Here is a 17,901-nt window from a genome sequence, read left to right as displayed (position 1 = left end):
GAGTCATGTCTTACCAGCAAGCAGTGATTCATTCTTATGATGAGAGGATGAGAAATTTAAAACAGAAAAAATGGAATTTTAAGGTAAAAATAGGCTACTTCCAATAAGAAGTGAGAAGATGCCAAACTGAAGCTTAGTTTCTAAACTACAAATTGCATTTTACATGCAGTTATTTAATATCCTAAAGCATTTCTGGTAACTTGTGTTTACGTGTGTGTGTGTGTGTGTGTGTGTGTGTGTGTACAGGCATGTGTGCACCATGGCATGCATGTAGATGGCGGAGGATGACTAAGATCAGTTCCTGCCATCCACCCTGTTCTGAAGCCGGTTCTCTTCTTGACTCACAAGCTCCTAGACCCTGTTACTGCACACGGCCAGTGTGGGTTCTGGGGACCAGAACCCAGCTGTCAGGCTTGTATCACGAGGAGCCATCTCCCCAGTTCCTTGATAACTTCTTAAAAATATGACTTCTACAGTTAAAGAAACAAAGAATCACTGCTTGTAGTTTCACTGACAAGAGCAAAACAGTAAGAGAAATAGAACTGCTTGCCTTGTAACAGCAGCTTCTCCTTTTCCGGCCACTGCCACAGGTACAAGGCTGAGAGGATGTAAGGATCAAAGCTACATCTTCTGCTTCTAACACTGTTTGATAAACAGCTTTCTGGAAGTCTGTCAAAGAGCAATATACCATCTGTAGACAAAGGAGAGGACAATTGTTAGGATTTCTATAGCGGTGAGATCAATCACCACAATGTCCACTAGATTAGATGAGGGTAACAGCGCAATCACCTATACTACCCACCTCTACTTGTATCGTTATGACAATTACTCCCCATTCTCTTTCATTCTCACTCCTTGCCTCATTTTATATTGTAAAGTATAACAGACCATCATCTCACTTTTAAATAAACCTAATAATTTGTTCTTGTTTCCACTTAAAAGAAAAAAATAACATGAAAACAAATAATGTGACTTCCTTAAACATTCTCAGTATAGGGTCTCTTTAAAGTCTGTATCAGTCCATCATGCAAACAAATCACAATAAGATAAAACAAAAGATTTTAGAACATTGGTATAAATAACAAATACTACTGAAATACTAAAAAACTGACAAAACAAAACCCTAAAAGCTTCATGTTACTTTGGTTGTTTGTTTTGAGTATCTAAAATTCCTAAAATTAATAAAGACAAGAATTAAATAAATATAGGCAAAAGCAAATATAATTTGCTATTGTACGTTCAATTTCAAGGACAAAACAAAATATTACAACAAAACAGTGCCATCAAGTTATATAAGGAACACAATTTCCTTCCTACTTCTGGCAGCACTAGAAATTAATAACATTTTCCTATATGTATGTACCCATAACAGGCCACAAAGAATGTGAACAATAAAAAACAGTCATCAATTTTTAAATGTCTATAAAACTACAGTGGGACAGTATTACAAAAAATAAATGCATTCAATGAATACTGGAATGTCTTAACACTAGAATTTAAAAACTATGCCTACAGAATACAACTACTCCTTGATGCTCAGTCTTGAATATAAAAGGATGTAAGAGAAGAACACAGAAGATGGCAGTCAGTAACTACAAGGTAGAGGATAGTTATATTAGTATTCAACACTAACAGTTAACTAAGTGTTTCTCACATGTCAGGCATTTCAGAGCAACCACGTGAAGCCCACCCACTACCATTAGTTTCATTTAACAAACAGCAGTGGTCTCTGTAAGCTGCTCAACTGAGAAAATCCTTTAACTGGGAGAGCTGGAGACCATGTTCTAAATCTTTAGGCACTGTTCTCTCCTGATGCATTTTGTTTGTATTATTCCTACTAGACAGACTATGTGCACACATGCACATAACCCTGCATGCAATATTTTAAAAAGCAGAGGTTTACAAAGTACTCCAAAATAATGGTATTTGCTTTAGATAAATATCAAAAGTCCCATAATATCAATTTTCTCAACTTCCACGCCTTTATTTTCAAATTTATCTTTACAAGGTATCCTAAGAGTGCATTTGATATCATCACCTCTAGATAAGACCGCATGAATTAGATTGAGCTCATAATAATTTACAGAATCTTTATTATACTGCTAAAACTAAGAATTACAAAGTTAAACAATCAGTGAGATGTTAAAAAAAATCTTAGACAACTCCAATTTTCTTAAAACAATGTTACTTCCTTACTACAAGCAATATCTACAGAAAGCCTAAAAGAAAGAGCTTCCAGTTACTCCAGTCCTGTAAGAATGAAGATGCCCAAGCACACGGAGCAGTAGTGTGTGTGTGTGTGTGTGTGTGTATATGTGTGCACTTGCAAAAGTCATTACAAAGGGAAGCTCTCCCTAGTTCCTTAAGAAAGAAACTAATCAAACCTTTTATAAGACATGAGTATTTGATCTATTTTGTTTGTTTGTTGAGTAAGGATTTCACTGTATAGACCTCACTGACCTGAAACTCACTATGCAGACCAGGCTGGCCTGAAATCGAGATCCAACTGTAAGCAACTACACCTGGCTTAAGACATGCATTGAACACATGGTGCCATGTCTTGGATCTCAAAAGGCCGACATAGGCGCATAGCCAAAACCAAGCTCACTGGCCTTTGGTACCCCTGGGAAGTGGTGGAGCCTTTTTAACAAGGAATTTGGGTCACTGGGGCTGTGTCCCTGAAGGGGACATTGGATTCTTGGCCCTTTCTTGTGTCTTTTTACTTCCTAACACTGTGAGGTAAGAGCTTGCTCCACCATGTTCTTTCTCAGGCCATAGGCACAAAGGACCACAGACTAAAACTTGTAAAACCAAAGTAAACCTTTCCTTTTTGTTCAGTGATTTATCTCCAGACTATGCCATGGAAATAGAAAGCTAACTAACACATGTACTAATTATAGGCTCATTAGCTCGAAGGTCAGTAAAATTAGGAAAGAAATAAAACTGAGCTCAATTCATGTTTTCTGAAATCCCACATGGAACAAATTAATTCCACAAAAGGAATCCTAAAAAGAAATGCTTCTAGGAAAAAAAAATGTGATGAGGAATTAATAATACACAAACATGCAGTTCTCACCCTGTCTTCTTTTTTAGGCAGCTGGTCCTTGATAAGAGTCTTGGTGCGCCTGAGAAAACAGCCAGACATCTTTTTTGCAAGCCTGTGCATAGCTTTTCGGCCAGTAGCAAGTTCTCTCTTAGTTGCTGTGTGTCTCTGGCCATGTTCCACTGGGTCAGAAAATTGCTTCTTGAACTGGATCCTGCTACCTAAAAGTCCTGGCACAGCCCTTCAGAAAGGAAGAAAAGAAAAAAAAAAGAAAAGAAAAGTTTGAGAGGGGAGGGGAGGGAAGGGGAGGGGAGAAAAAAAGAAAAAAGAAGAAAAAAAGAAAAGAGAAGAGATGAGACGAGAAGAGAAAAAAATTATCTAAAAAGAAATGCATTCAATTCTTTTGCTTGTAAGGGCTTACTTATTAATGACAACAAAATCAAGACCCAGGAAAACAGCATTCCTTTATGACTGTTTATAACTGAAGAAGATGAACTGGTAGTTCAGCATTTATTTACTCTGGGGATTGATAGGAACATGCTAAGACTTTTAACAGGACTTCTGACACTGAAACATGCTTGGAAATGGACATTTCTGTAAATACTTAAGTAACAAGTTTTCTGGGGAAAGGGCCGAGATTTAAAGAACTAGCAATCAGAAAACAAGGCAGCATTCACCTATCCAGAAAACATGTACCATTTCACTCACCAGTCCATAACACACCACAGCTCCTTCATGTTGTTCTGAAGGATGGTACCAGTGAGGCCAATGCGGACCTTACACTTTACAGCCTTCATGACTTCCGTAACTCGTGCTTTTGGATTCTTGATCCTATGAGCTTCATCTACAATAATAGCTGACCATTCCAAACTATGGGGAAAAAAGGGAATGGGTGAGTGGGAAAAAAAGGCAGAAATTTTCCTTACTTTAGTTTAAAACATTTAAACATCATTTTTCCCCCCCTAACACCTTCATTCTTTAGTGATTCTACTGAGTTCTCATCTGGCTAAGTGACTCCAGGTCAGATACATAAAGAAAAAGTGGAAAATGAAAAAAAATATGTGATGTTGTAAGCCCCAATATAATGTATATGATAATATAAAAAGCTTTAGAGGTCATGTTTGATAATGCTGGAATAAAACTATTTAAACATTATTAAATGACAATTCCTCCTTTAAATAACAAACCAGAAAGACACATAAAAGAAACAAACTTTGTGTTAAATCTGAATGAAAAGCATCGATATAAGCAACAGTATTTTGTGAAAGTTGTAAAGAACAGTTTACTAAGAAGGTGAGTGCTGTGACCCCAGTAGCGATGAGCATCTGTGATGGTCATGCTACTAAAAAGAACAGGTGCTATGCATCAATGGAAGATGGCTGCTTTCAGGAACATGGCAGAAATGCTTAGGAGCCAAAGCCAGGATAAATGTCCAAAAGAACAGGAGCCAGTCTAATTAGAATATTGGAGCATCAAGAATAATAATTACAATTGGGTATAAAATATTGAATAAATAAAAACCTAGGACTTAAAGGGAAAAAATCAGATACCATATGTAAAAATGAACTTAAGATATATTATAAATCTAAATATGAAAAAAACTATAAAGTTTATAAAACAGACTAATCTTCCTGATTCTAGATCAGACACAAATTTCTCAAAAGTTTTTGTGATAAATTGGATATTGTCAAAGTTACAACCTTTTGCCCTTCTGAAGACACCATGTTGTTGGAAATAAATGGTAGCAGGCTAAATATCATTTATTATTAGCTCTATTATTATTATGGCAGTATTATCTAACCTGCTATTATTATCAGTAAGACACAAACACCTGTTAGAGTCTATCATTGCCTTATTAACACAAATTCCACCTATGCTATCTCAATAACCCATCCACCTCCCAGCCCTCATCCAATGCCATCTGCCTTAACAATCCTTAACTGGGCTATCTTCCATCTATAGTCTTATAAACACTTGCTTATCCTTCATCTGGATCACTCCCTTCATCTATACCACTTTCAGACTCCTTCCTCCCAGCCCAGGTGGTTCCTTTTTCTTTCAATAGCCCATCATGGCTTCCTCCTCTTTACTCTCTTCCCTCTGTCTGTCTCCTTCCTGTGATTCTCCTCTCCCCAAAGCCCTGGAACCTATGCCACCCTACCTCCTTCCACCCTGCCCAGGTACAGGCCTTTTTTGAAACTAATCAGAAATGTCTTAGGCATGTGTTGGTATAATGTTCTTTTGAAATGTATACACCTTACCCTTGTTCATTCAAATGCTGATTTCTCTCCCCCACTCTCTGGTTTCAATCGGACTTTGTATTGTGATACTTATTCTAAGCATCACCTGTCTCAACTTTGTGTAAACATGACAAAATAAAGCAACTAGCCACAATGTTGAGCAACAGAAAGGAAGTAGGAAGAGAGGGAGGAGCCAGAGGACAGGAAGGTGGGAGGCAGAGGAGGGGGAGAGAAGGGAAGAGGAGAGCTGGGAGAACAGAGGCAGGAGAGAGATCTTGGAATGACATGGAAAGATGGACTGGACCTAATATATCATTAAAAGCAAGTATAATGTGGGACATCTAAATGTTAGGAAAATGTGAAGGCTTGGAGGTTTAGGATGGAACAACCTTGAGGGCCAGTAATTAGCATCAAAATACAAATATCAGACCAACCCCCAAACCCATTTTCATTAAGAAAATGAAAGGCAGACTGAGAGAAAACATCTGCAAATTATAATCAGATAAAACACCTGTATATGGACTATACACCACAACTCAATAGCCTAGTCAAAAGATGGGCAAATAACTTGAACTATCTGAAAACACACTAATTTCAAATCAAATATATTACATATAATAATATAACTCAAAACAAAACTGCTACCATTTTAGACTTACTCATTAGTTCAATACAATCAGGCATTCATTTACTTTGCTTTAAGTTAAAACTGTATCTAATTACTAATCAATGAGACTCTTCTTTATAGAATACCACTAATAAGATAAAAAAATTATGCTGTAAGACTCAATAACATAAGTGATTCAAGTAAGGATAGTTTTAATATGCCAACTCATCTATATAAATAGAAATAAGAATCAAAATACAGTAGTCAAATGTCACTGTATAGATTTATCATAAATGGAAAACCCTATTTTGAAAGTATTATTGTACAGATGCTTCCCTACTTATCCTGCAGGTAAATTTAGTGTCATTAACAATGAACAACATGGCATACCCCAAAGTAACAACTATGAAGTTCACAGCAATATTCATAAAGCATCCTTGTCAACAATGTTACCTGAATCTAACAAAGCTTTTACGCTAGGCTCAGTTAACTGAAATACAAATAATAATGGGGATCATTGTAGAAAAGACTTAATAACCAAAGTCACCACCCAAACCTTTACTGAATCCTGCTGTATAGATATCAGCTATGGATAATTTTTAAAAGTTTAATTGCCTTTTTGTTTTCACCTCGTCTTTTAATCTTTTTATTACTTTCCTTTGTGAATATATGTATGTATGTACCTGCATGGGTACACATGCATGCACACTCATGTAAACTTCAGATATCATTCCTTAGATGCTGTCTACCTTGTTTTTAGAGACAGGCTTTCTCCTGGGAGTTGCAGGGATCCACCTGTCTCCACACCTGCAAGTGTGTGCCACCATGCTCAGTAGGAAATCAAATGCAAGTTCTCATGTTTCATAGCAAGCACTTTACCAAGTCACCTACCCATATTACAGGATAATGACGTATAAAGAACAAACAGTAACTTAGAACAATATTAAAATATTTACAGCTCACGCTGTCATTCTATGTGAAACTTACTGAAGTGATTCACTAGTGTACTTAGACAAGTATGTATACATGTGTATATGAACACACACAAACAAGCATACATAGATATACACAAAAAGATCTGTTGGCTCTAACTATTAGTAGATAGATACTCATACACATTTGTCCAACTTTTTCCTTTTTTTTTTTTTTTTTTACAGATTTCTTATTTAAAGGCACAAAAAGAGAGAACACTCAAGAATATAAGAAATGGAAAGATGGACAAGATGACTCAGAAAAGCAGAGAAAAACAATCTGTAGGTCAGCAGCAGAGCAAGCCAAGGAGCACTGTAATGCATTATGTGTAGCTTTTAGAAGAACTAGAAGCTCGAGATACTGGATGACTCAGGAAACTGGAGTCCCACAAACACGTAACAGTTTGCTCAAGAAGTGGTTGGATCTCATAAATAACATCCACTCTAACATATAGACATGAAAGTTATTCTCATGCAAGGAAATAAAAGGCAAAGTATGGCAAAATCTTAATTTCTCCTAAGAAATTGACAAGATACAGAAAATTCATTAAAAATTATAGCATAAATATGTTGTTCGAGATGTGGATATAAAAGTCAGGTATGGTGATACTTGTAATCCCAGCATTCAGAAAGTGAAGGCAGGAGAATCAAGAATTCAAGGCTGGCCTGAGATACCCAGAAAAGTCTGGCTAGCCTGGGTTAGATGAAATTATCTCAAAACCAAACCAAAATGAACCAAGGAGGAGAGCAGTGAGGATGAGGAGAGGAAGGAAGGGTGAAGGAGAGGCAGAGAGACAGACTGACTGACTGGGTCGGTAAAGCTGAAGGTATAGGTTAGGAGAGAGTTCATAAAGAGATGCAGTTTTCCCTACAAGCCTTATCTGGCTTTTAGACACATAAATTTATCAGGATTTCATAAAATAAAATCGTAACAGTAATTAAATATTGTTCAACCATAGTATACCATGCATATATCTACTCTGAAGATTGCTTATTATAAACGTATAGCACCACACTCACAAAATAGTACTCACTCAGATTAAACACAAAACATTTAAAATATATAAAAATGAAGACATTGAACTGATATATGTAACAGCAAAAAAAGGGAAGGTCCTCATTTCTCTACTTTATTTATAAATATATTGTTTACAATTACACAATTCTTGGAACTCTTAATACTTACATCACAGAAAATGTTTCTTTAGCAAATATATATTAAAATGCAATAAGCACTGAAGTATAGAAGTCAAATATAAAATCTTTCTCAAGAAACACACTCTAAACAGATAGGCAAACATTAATTAAAATGTGGCTTGTTATGGTAAGTGAATTCATTACATGTATAACATCTGTGGAGGTAACATGCTGGTTTAGCGCCTGAGATCTATAGTTAAAATGGTGATCAATACTAAAACCTCATGCCCAGTACTGACATAACTATGTAAGCCTGAACAAATTACTTAATAACCTCTCCGTAACCAAGATGATTGTCTTCTGCCAGAGTCCATAAAATAGGAAAATACAAACTTAGCATGGGATAAAAATCACACACAAAGCCTAGTAAAATCCAACTTTACCAACACTGTATTAAATACAAAGTGTCTAAATACCTCATTCACAAAGGCAGAGATTGTCAGAATGAACATTAAAAAAAAATCAAAGTTCAACTATGTTCTACTTGTAAAGTCACTGAAAATATAAAGAAAATGTTGCAACAAAAGGATGAAAAACTACAATATACAGTAGGCATAAGAATATTGTTGGCAGTTACATTTGTATTAGATAAAACATGACAAGAAATAAAATAAGAAGCACTTTAAAAAATTAATCCTTCAGAAAAAAAAATTAAAATTTGAAAATGCATGTGAACCTAAAACAGAACTGAAAAATGTATAACTTAAAGATACAGAACTAAGGTGATATAAATCAATCTATGATTTCAAATATCATCTCAAATTATAAACCAACCCCAAAGAAAATCAGCAAAGACAGGGAACACTTAAAACTACACACATCTGGGGCATGAGAGATGGTTCAGCGGTTAAAAGTACTGGTTGCTTTTCAATTGAATTCAGAGGACCTGGGTTCAATTCACAGCACCCACATGGCAGCCCACGACTGTTGCAGCATTGTCTGGTGCTTTGTATTTAATTAACTTCTTGACACCCTCCCCACCCCCGCCCCAGACCTTTACTGTTCTACAAGCAAACCCTCACATATACCAAGTGATGCTATGTAACCTTGTCTCCAAATTATCCATGATTGGCCAATAAATGCCTATATCTGAGAAGGACAGAAGAGAGGTAGGCAGAGCTAAGGTTAGAGGGCTTAGGAGAGCAGGAGAAGAAGAGGAGAGCGCAGACGGAGGACAGGAGGAAGAGAAAAAAGAGAGTAACCATGGGTTAAGCAGGAACTAGAAGCATGTGGCTGGGAGGAGCTTGCTCTGAGGACTGCCAAATGGAGAAAAGCAGCTCAGATGAAAAACATATGCAAGTATTTATAGGATTTTGGATGGAAGTAGCCCAGATAGTAATGATTAGAGCAAATGGCATGGGATGTGGGGCTAGGAGATACCAATATAGTTTAGGGGGTTAGTTTATGCCCAGTTCCAATGTATAGGTATATTAAATATCTAACAGGTGTCTGTGTATCTTTTATTTCTCTAATAGCTCGTTAAATAATAACCGCCACAATAATATGAATTAATCCTGGATATTAGTAATGTCTACATCACACAACTGTCTGTAACTCCAGTTCCAGGGAATCCGACCCTCACACAGACATACATGCAGGCAAAACACAAATCAGTGCACACACAAACACACATAAAAATCATTAAAAAAAAAAACTACTCAAATCAACTTGGTCTTCTTGACATTTATAGAACACTATATCTAGCAACCATAAAATCATGCATTAGAAAAATAAAATTCCTATCACAATATCATGCACGATATGCTCACTAAAATGAGTAAAAACAAAAATACTGACAATGCTAATATTGGTGAGATTATGATGCTACTGAACCCTTACACAATCCAGCTAAAGTAAAATGACATCATCACTATGCAAAACAGGTTTGCAATTTCTTCCATTACACCTGCACTTACTCAAAACCCACAAATTCAATGCTCATTTATATACTCAAAAATATGTCAAAAGAGCTTTCATAAATATATTTCTTAAAATTTTACTTGTAATAATATCAAACTAGGAAACAAAATCAAGTAACTTCTTTAAATGAATTTAACAAAAAGAGGAATGTACTTATAAGATGGACTACAATTCAACATTTTAAAAATAATTACCGATGTACTAAATAATTCAGATGAAACTCAAAAACATGTTGAGCAAAGATGAGGAACCTTTCAGCCTAATTGCATTAATAGAATTCTTTGGAACAGCTTGAAACAGTCTGTTGTGAGAGAGACATCAAGATGAGTGTTCATGGTGAGAACTGAAGAAAGAGGGACTGTAAAGAAGAGGACAGTTTGGGATAGCACAAATGCTTTCCTCCCTTAGTTGGATGGGGGTTGAGCTTAAGCATTCACTTTTCAAACAGTTATCAGCAAACTGTGGCTATTGGGCAAAACCCAGATTGCAGATAATTTTCCATGGTCAACAAATTAAGAATAGTTTTAAATAAGTAAATAGATAGATAGATAGATAGATAGATAGATAGATAGATAGATAGATAGATAGACAGATAGATATTTGGTAAGGGGGTTCCTTTGCTTTGTTTTGTTTTCTATATAACCCTGGCTGTCCTGGAACTTACTTTGTAGACAAGCTAGCTTCAAACTCGGAGACCCACCTGCCTCTGCCTCCCAAGTGCTGGGATTAAAGGCATGTACCACCACACCTGGCTATTAGTTTCATATTTTTAATGAGTTGAAAAATAAAAAAGAATATTCCGCCGAAACTACATATGGCCTCAAAATATTTACTAACTGGATCTTTATAGGAAAAAAAAAATCTAACACTGCCAGGTCAATATGCACTGAACTATATAAGGTGCCCCTGAGTATCTGGGGATTGGTTCAAGGACCAACATATAAACAAGTTCAAGTTTCTTACATAAAATGACACAGTATATGTATATACCCTACACATATCTTCCCATGTTCTTCAAATAATCTCTCGGTAATGTGTAATGCCCTCCACAATGTAAATGCTACTATGAAAATCTTTAACCATGATAACATTTTAAGGCTGGGACCTATACACATGAACTGGGAATTTGGGCACAAACTAGGTCAGAACAAACTTAATTGATTTTTCTCCACCAACGTGGGTCAACATACCAACGATGGTTTTTCTCTATAGCTTGCTGGAAATCTGTCAGGGGTATGCTACCGATCTAAGGTGCAGATCAAACTGTTCTAAGTGGCTTTCAACACTGTTGGAGGCATCAGCTACACAAAGCGCTTCACATGGGACCTGGAACAAATCTTACCATTCTTTAAAATGTACTGTTGAAAGAGGAGTCCTACTTTGAGTTTAAGAAATGGACTATAAAGTAGTAGGAAACCTTTCCAGATAAGAGTCAGAAATTACAAGCTATGCCAAAAGAGCTTGAGTTTTGAATCAAGATATAAAGGATGCATATGACTGATAACAGCAGCATGCTATCATGACATATCATGACAGCATCACTCTCATGATTTTACCTGTTAAGCTCCTCCAGACACAGGCGCAGTGTTTCATAGGTTGTCAGAGCAATTTCACATTTCCTCTGCTTTAAACGAATCAGTTCATTGTCTTTTTTGCTACCATGTAAAACAACGACTCTGAAATATCCCCAGGTATCCAATTCATCCTTCCAGTTGTAGAGGACAGAGAGAGGAGCAACTATTAAGAACATCTAAAAAACAGGAAGAAAAGTATCTATGTTTTTAATAAGAACTCTAACATGAAATGAACAGTATCACTAGTTCCACTCTTTGATTTTGATGCTCTAAAGAAGTAATTAGCACAACTAACTGGTTTGCTAAATGTGGACAAAAAAGATTCTTAAGAGTATTTTTTGCATAATTAGCTTGTTGTTAGAACAAAAAGATAAGCCACTGAAAGGGATTTCATTTCTATTCCTAAAAGAGAGAGAACAGTAAAATTAGGATCACAATAATAAATTAAAGAGCTAATATGCAAAGCAAGTGGGCAGCATCTTTCTCCGAACACAATGTTCTTCTCTCTTTGCTACTATTTCTCTCATATTCTCTAAGTTGAAGGCATGAAAAACTCACTGAAAGACTGAAGCAAGCAAATCCTCTACGTAGGTTACCATCAGTAACTTTGCCTGTATTTAGCTCCATATACCCACCTTCCCATCTGTGACTACAGATTAACTGTTTATGTGCTCCAAAGACAACAACGTTTGCTGATATTCGCTGGCTCTCATCTCTCTTGCCAAGCTAAAAATCAACATGGTAAACTGGTCTCAGTCTTCCCCACATGCCAGTTTTATTTTTATAATGGACCACTTTTATCCACAAGCGTATTTCCCAGGGTTTAAAAAAATCAAAACAAAATAAAAATCAAACAAACAACAACAAACCCAGAACACATTTTTTTCCACTGCACATCTATGGTCTCTTATTTTTCTTTTAAGACTTTTAAAAAATAATTTAATTTTACTTCACATGCATTGGTATGAGGGCATCAGATTCCCTGGAACTGAAGCTATAGACAGTTGCAAGCTGCCATGTGGGTACTGGGGATTGAACCCGGGTTCTTGGAAAAGCAGCCAGTGCTCTTAACCACTGAGCTCCATCTAGTCTCTTACTTTACAGCAACATTCTCAAGACTTATCAGTACTTATTACCTCTATTTCCTGCTCTCTACTGAATTTATAGTTCTCTGTTTGGAAATAAGCTACAGTCTGGATATGAAATGCTCCCCAAAGGCATGTGTGGCAAAAGCTTGGTTCCCAGGGAGATGGTGGGACTTAAAGAAACAGAACCTTGTGGAAGGAAATGGAACTATTGGACATGACCTTGGAGAGCATCTCTTCTATCTTTCTCACTCTGCCTTCCATGAGGTGAGCATATTCCCTTGCCATGTATCCCTATCATGATTTACTGCCTTGCCATAGGCAAGAAGACAACTGACCAGGACCCCAAACCTCTAAAGCTAAGAGCCAAAATAAACTTCTTCTTTTGAATTACTTATGTCAGGTAATTTGTCACAGTGACAGAAAGCTGATTAATTCAGCTTTCAACTAATGTGTCCTGTTAAGATTACTAACGTATGTACTTTTCACAGTGGTGCTTTGAGGTTTCACTTTTCTTTTTTAACCCTATCACTCTCATCAACTACTTTAAAATTTTTATGTTTTTATTTTTCCCTATGACAACACTCCTAGGTTTCTACATGTTAAGAGGGTTATTGGTAAACTTTTCTAAATGTTTATATTTGTCCCACACCCAAGAGATGAACCAAAAAAACATACTATAAAATATAAGGTTATTATACTGTGTAATGACCTGTAAGAAACAAAATATGTGAGCGTGGCTGTAAAGAGGAAGGAGAAAACAAAATTCAGCTGGAGCTAACTCCTTACCTCACTCGCCAAGCACAGGAGCACCTTCTCATTCTTGCTTCACTTCAAATACCCTTTGTTATTGTAGCCACCTTCATTTAATTTTTCTCTTACTTTCAAGTACAAAGTCAAGGCTCAAAATACTATGTCCAATCATGTTGTCTCTCTGTCAATTTTGCATATTACAAGATGAAAATCTTGGGTACAAATTCCATCTGGGTACTCAGTAGTTTTCTACAATTCCAGCAGTTCTACTGTTAAAACTGCAGTGCTAAGAATTTAACCTACACTTGGAACTACAAAAGTTGATGAAATGTATACATAAAGATTTTCACTATGATGCAGATTACTGTGAGTGACCCTCTTTAGCCTGCTGGCCTCCTTGTTTTCCGTCCTAGTGTTTATATTTTGTTTAGCCTTAATTGTCAATTGACACAGTGTAGAGTCATCTGAGAAGCTTCAACTGAGAAATCGTCTAGACTGAATTGGTCTATGGGAATGTCTGAGGAGAGCTGTCTTTATATTAATTGATGTGGAAGGTCCTAGCCTACTATGGGCTGAGCCATCATTATGCAAGCTATCCTGGGTTGTATAAGCAAGCCGGCTAAGCATGAACCTGAAAGTGCATGAGAGAATGAGGCAGCAAGCAGTGTTCCTCCACAGTTCCTGCCTCCAGGTTCCCACTGTGAGTTCCTGGCCTTAACAGACTATGATCTGGAAGTGTAAGGCAAACAAGCCCTTTGCTTCCCAAGTTGCATCTGGCCATAGTGTTTTATTACAACAATAGAAAGGAAACAGAAACTTTCCAACTGTTTCAGCTACATGAGAGCTGAAGGTGGTAAATGGTAAGTAGAATAACTGAAAAGTACTTTTGTTCAATACCACTGAAGTCTTTCTTACACTGGTATTGTAGCTGCTAGGGAATTTTTCCTTTCGTTTTTCAATGTTAATTTCCTGTGTGTGGTACATGTGTGTAGGACAGGAGCTGACTTCGAATGTCGTTCTCTCTCCCCACCTCTCTCACTGAACCCAGAGCTTGCTGTTTTGGCTAGGCTGGCTGGCAAGCTGGGATCTGCCTGTCTTGTTCCAAGCACTGGCATTACAGATGTGAACTGTTTTTTTACATGGGTTCTTGAGATACGATCTCAGGTTACCACCACAGCAAGACTTTACCCACTGAACTATCTCCCTACCCCCTTCTTTTTATTATAAATTTTTCTCAGACTCTCCAACGTCTGATCTTACAAGATACTTTAATTAATGTACTATGAATTATTTCATAAAGCGCAAAGTACAGGATAAACTTAGCCTAAATCTACTGAATCATTCCAAGAATCAGCACTTGAAATGCATGGTTTGTTTCTTTTCCTTTGGGAATTCATTGGCACTTATTTTTCATACATTCCTCAAAGACTTATTCATACATGTAAAGTTTTAGATTGTATATAAAATGATATCTCTCCCACACATACGTACATCTCTAGTTCAAACCACTACTCCTTAATTTGTAACACTTAATTCATTGAATGTTTCCTTTTCAAAGAGATTAAAATCAGTCTTTCGGGGTTCTATTTTAATTCTGGCATTAGTTTTATTTTTATTTTACTTATTCTCTTTTTCACAAAACATCTTTTAGAAATGTAAGCTATTTCAAATGGACTCTTCGCAAACATATGTGTACTGACCCCAACAAAACAAAGAACAAACATGAAAAACAATCTTTAGCAGTCCTGTGATGCCTGGAAAGGAACTCCCAGCAGAGTAGAACAGTTCAGCAAGGAGGCAATGAGTACAACACCCTCCTCCCCTACAGAGCTGAGAAGGCCATCCTGCCCCTATGAAGAAGAAACCATCAAAGAAACAGCCATAACAACAATAACAGAACCCAACAGAATCACTGAAGCAGTTGGAAGGATCAGGTCAGTAAAACCAATGCCCAGGTATTTTAAGAAAAATCAGTGGTGCCAGTCTTCGGTCAAAGAAGATAAAAATTACTCTGGTATCAGTACTTAGCTTCCCCCATTAAAAAAAAAAAGTACTGTGTATATTTTTAAATTTATTTATTTACTAATTTTATGTTTGTGTATGTATGTGCACCACATGCATGCAGGAGCCTGTGGAGACCAAAGGCATCAGATCCCCTAGGGCTGTTGTAAAAATGGTTGTGAGCTGTAGATGATATGAATCCAACCCTGGTCCTCTGCAAGAGCAGTAAATGCTCCTAACTGCTGAGCCATCTCTCTAGCCCCTGCGCACACTTTTCAAAAGTGAACTTATCTGGAAGAATTCTACAGTAAGTATTAGGTCTTTGGGGGTAAGGGAAGGTTCACAGGTGGAATCTTAGGTACTTCAACAAAAAGAAATTTCCCTTCACTGGGAAAAAAAATCAGTTCAGCTTGAACTATCATCTAAAACATGCAATAACAGAAGATATTAAAATATTTGGGTCAAGTTATAAGATAAAAATTTTGAACTAAGAAATCAGTAAGTAATCTGTCAACTCAGTAAAAAAAAAAAATTCTAGGCAATGGTGGTACACCCCTTTAATCCTAGCACTTGGGAGGCTGAGGCAGGCAGATCTCTGTGAGTTCAAGGCCAGCCTGGTCTACAGAGCAAGTTCCAGGAAACCCTGTCTCAGAAAACAAACAAACAATATACAAACAAAATTTATGAAAACAAATACAATATAAATGAACAAACTTGGTCATAACAGAAAAGTTAATACAGATTTCTCTAAACTCAATTGCTCAAATAAACAAGAAAATCCTATCAGAAGCAAGAGACATAGCTGCCACCTGTCCAGCCTGAGTTCTTTTTAGAGATTGTCACTCAAGAGAAGTCAGGATTCTTGACTATACTGAAAAAAAGTTTCAGGATGAGAAAGTTTGAAGCAGAGTTGGAGCTTATTAAGATTTTAGCTTAGATTCAAGCATGGATTTAACATAGAGAAAAAAAAACTTAGGAAAAGGACAGTTCATTTCACATATGGACATGAGCTGCTCAAGACAGCTGAGTTTAAGTTTAGCATTAGCCATACAAATAACTTTGGTGGACATGAAGTTTCTCTGTTAAATAATTTCTAACACCCTCCTCCCAATACCGATTTTCAGTGAATGAGATAATAGGGTATTTCCTGAGATACACTAGACAGGTTTACAGGTGATAAATGTTGAGAGAATCCTTATTATATTGGGCCACAAGGTAGTGAATACATAGGTTCTTCCTGTAAACAAAGTTTATATAGTTTAGTGAGCATCTCAAAAAACCACAGGTTTACAGCTATGGAAAGAGTAAGGCCAAAACTCAAAGGTCATATGTCTTTAGGACTTATGCAAAGTTTATTACCTCAGTATTCTTATTTGAAACGTCTCTATCATTTATATACAGGCAATCCTCTCAGTAAATCTGCTAATTGTGCTGGACTTCCTTACACTCAGCAGGCAAGAGGATCCCTTTCTAACTTGCCTTGACTATAGGATTAAGACTTTTAATAAGGCCATCAAGCTTAGTTAAACAGAAAATACAGACATATGTGGCCACAGTAACAGAGACTACAAGAAACAAGCAAACAAACTTGTGTAGTCTCCTGTTTGGAGACTACATTAATGGTACTTTACATAGAAAACATTACAGTTATAATACCCTATAAGAACACACACAAAGCTGAATCCTTCTGTCACTCTGTACCAAGTACTTATATTCATCTGGAAATTTAAAGATTTCTCTTTAAATAGTATTTAGTTTAGTAAAAAGAACAAAATTGGAGCTGAAGACAATTTAGAAAATAATAATGGAAGTACTACTAATCAAAACTGGAATAGACTAAAAGTAGTACTCAAAGGAACATTTGCACATTAATGAAAATAATCAGAATATAAGACAACACAAATTAATGAATTTCAGCTAAAGAAGATCTAATAAAAGTAATATATACTATGGCAAAGTATTTAAGTACATATACACATACACATTAAAAAAGGAAGGGAAGAATAAATGAAATCACCAGTGTCAGCTGAGGTAGCAACTGTATCATACCACAGTGAATACATTTCTTTCTTCCCATTCTTATTCTTACTCAAACACTTTTAAAATGTTTAACTGTATTTACATTTTAAAACACACTACTTTTCTCCCCCTTTTCTCTTCCCAGTCTAACTGTTGTAAGTGGCATTTAATGGGATATGTAAATTCTGTAGAGCCATTCAGCACCACAGAACTGAACCCAGAGCTAAAAGTAAGACTTAAATCTTTGCAATATTTAAATATACTAAGGATTACCATTCTAATATCCAACTGACTCTAACACTCACTATGCATGAATGCTGTTAAAATAGTAAGATAACTTAAAGTAGTAACAAAAATACCATAAACCTGTACTTCTCAAATTTTTACATAAAAATGACCCTTCTGAGACCAGTGAAGTAAACTTGTACTTCTCAGCAATCCTGTGAATTATATAAAAGAAAATCGATCTTAGAACTTGAGGAATATAGTTC

General features: G+C 36.3%; 1 protein-coding gene across 4 annotated transcripts in view; it reads right to left on the bottom strand.

Annotated features, from left to right (window-relative positions):
• Positions 1 to 17,901, bottom strand: part of Ercc6l2 (ERCC excision repair 6 like 2) — a 114,906-nt gene that overhangs the window by 86,496 nt on the left and 10,509 nt on the right. For all 4 annotated transcript variants that reach the window (XM_060380337.1, XM_060380336.1, XM_060380335.1 and 1 more), the window contains exons 4-7: positions 11,535 to 11,728; positions 3,752 to 3,913; positions 3,077 to 3,284; positions 551 to 691 (exon numbers count right to left, since the gene is read on the bottom strand). In XM_060380337.1, coding sequence (XP_060236320.1) covers positions 551 to 691; positions 3,077 to 3,284; positions 3,752 to 3,913; positions 11,535 to 11,728 — 705 coding nt within the window. The remainder of the gene's footprint in view (positions 1 to 550; positions 692 to 3,076; positions 3,285 to 3,751; positions 3,914 to 11,534; positions 11,729 to 17,901) is intronic.

Source organism: Meriones unguiculatus, chromosome 3 (assembly GCF_030254825.1).
Source record: "Meriones unguiculatus strain TT.TT164.6M chromosome 3, Bangor_MerUng_6.1, whole genome shotgun sequence".
Taxonomy (NCBI): Eukaryota; Metazoa; Chordata; class Mammalia; order Rodentia; family Muridae; genus Meriones; species Meriones unguiculatus.
The sequence above is the reverse complement of the archived record's forward strand: the minus strand, read 5'-3'. Positions and strand labels throughout refer to the sequence as shown.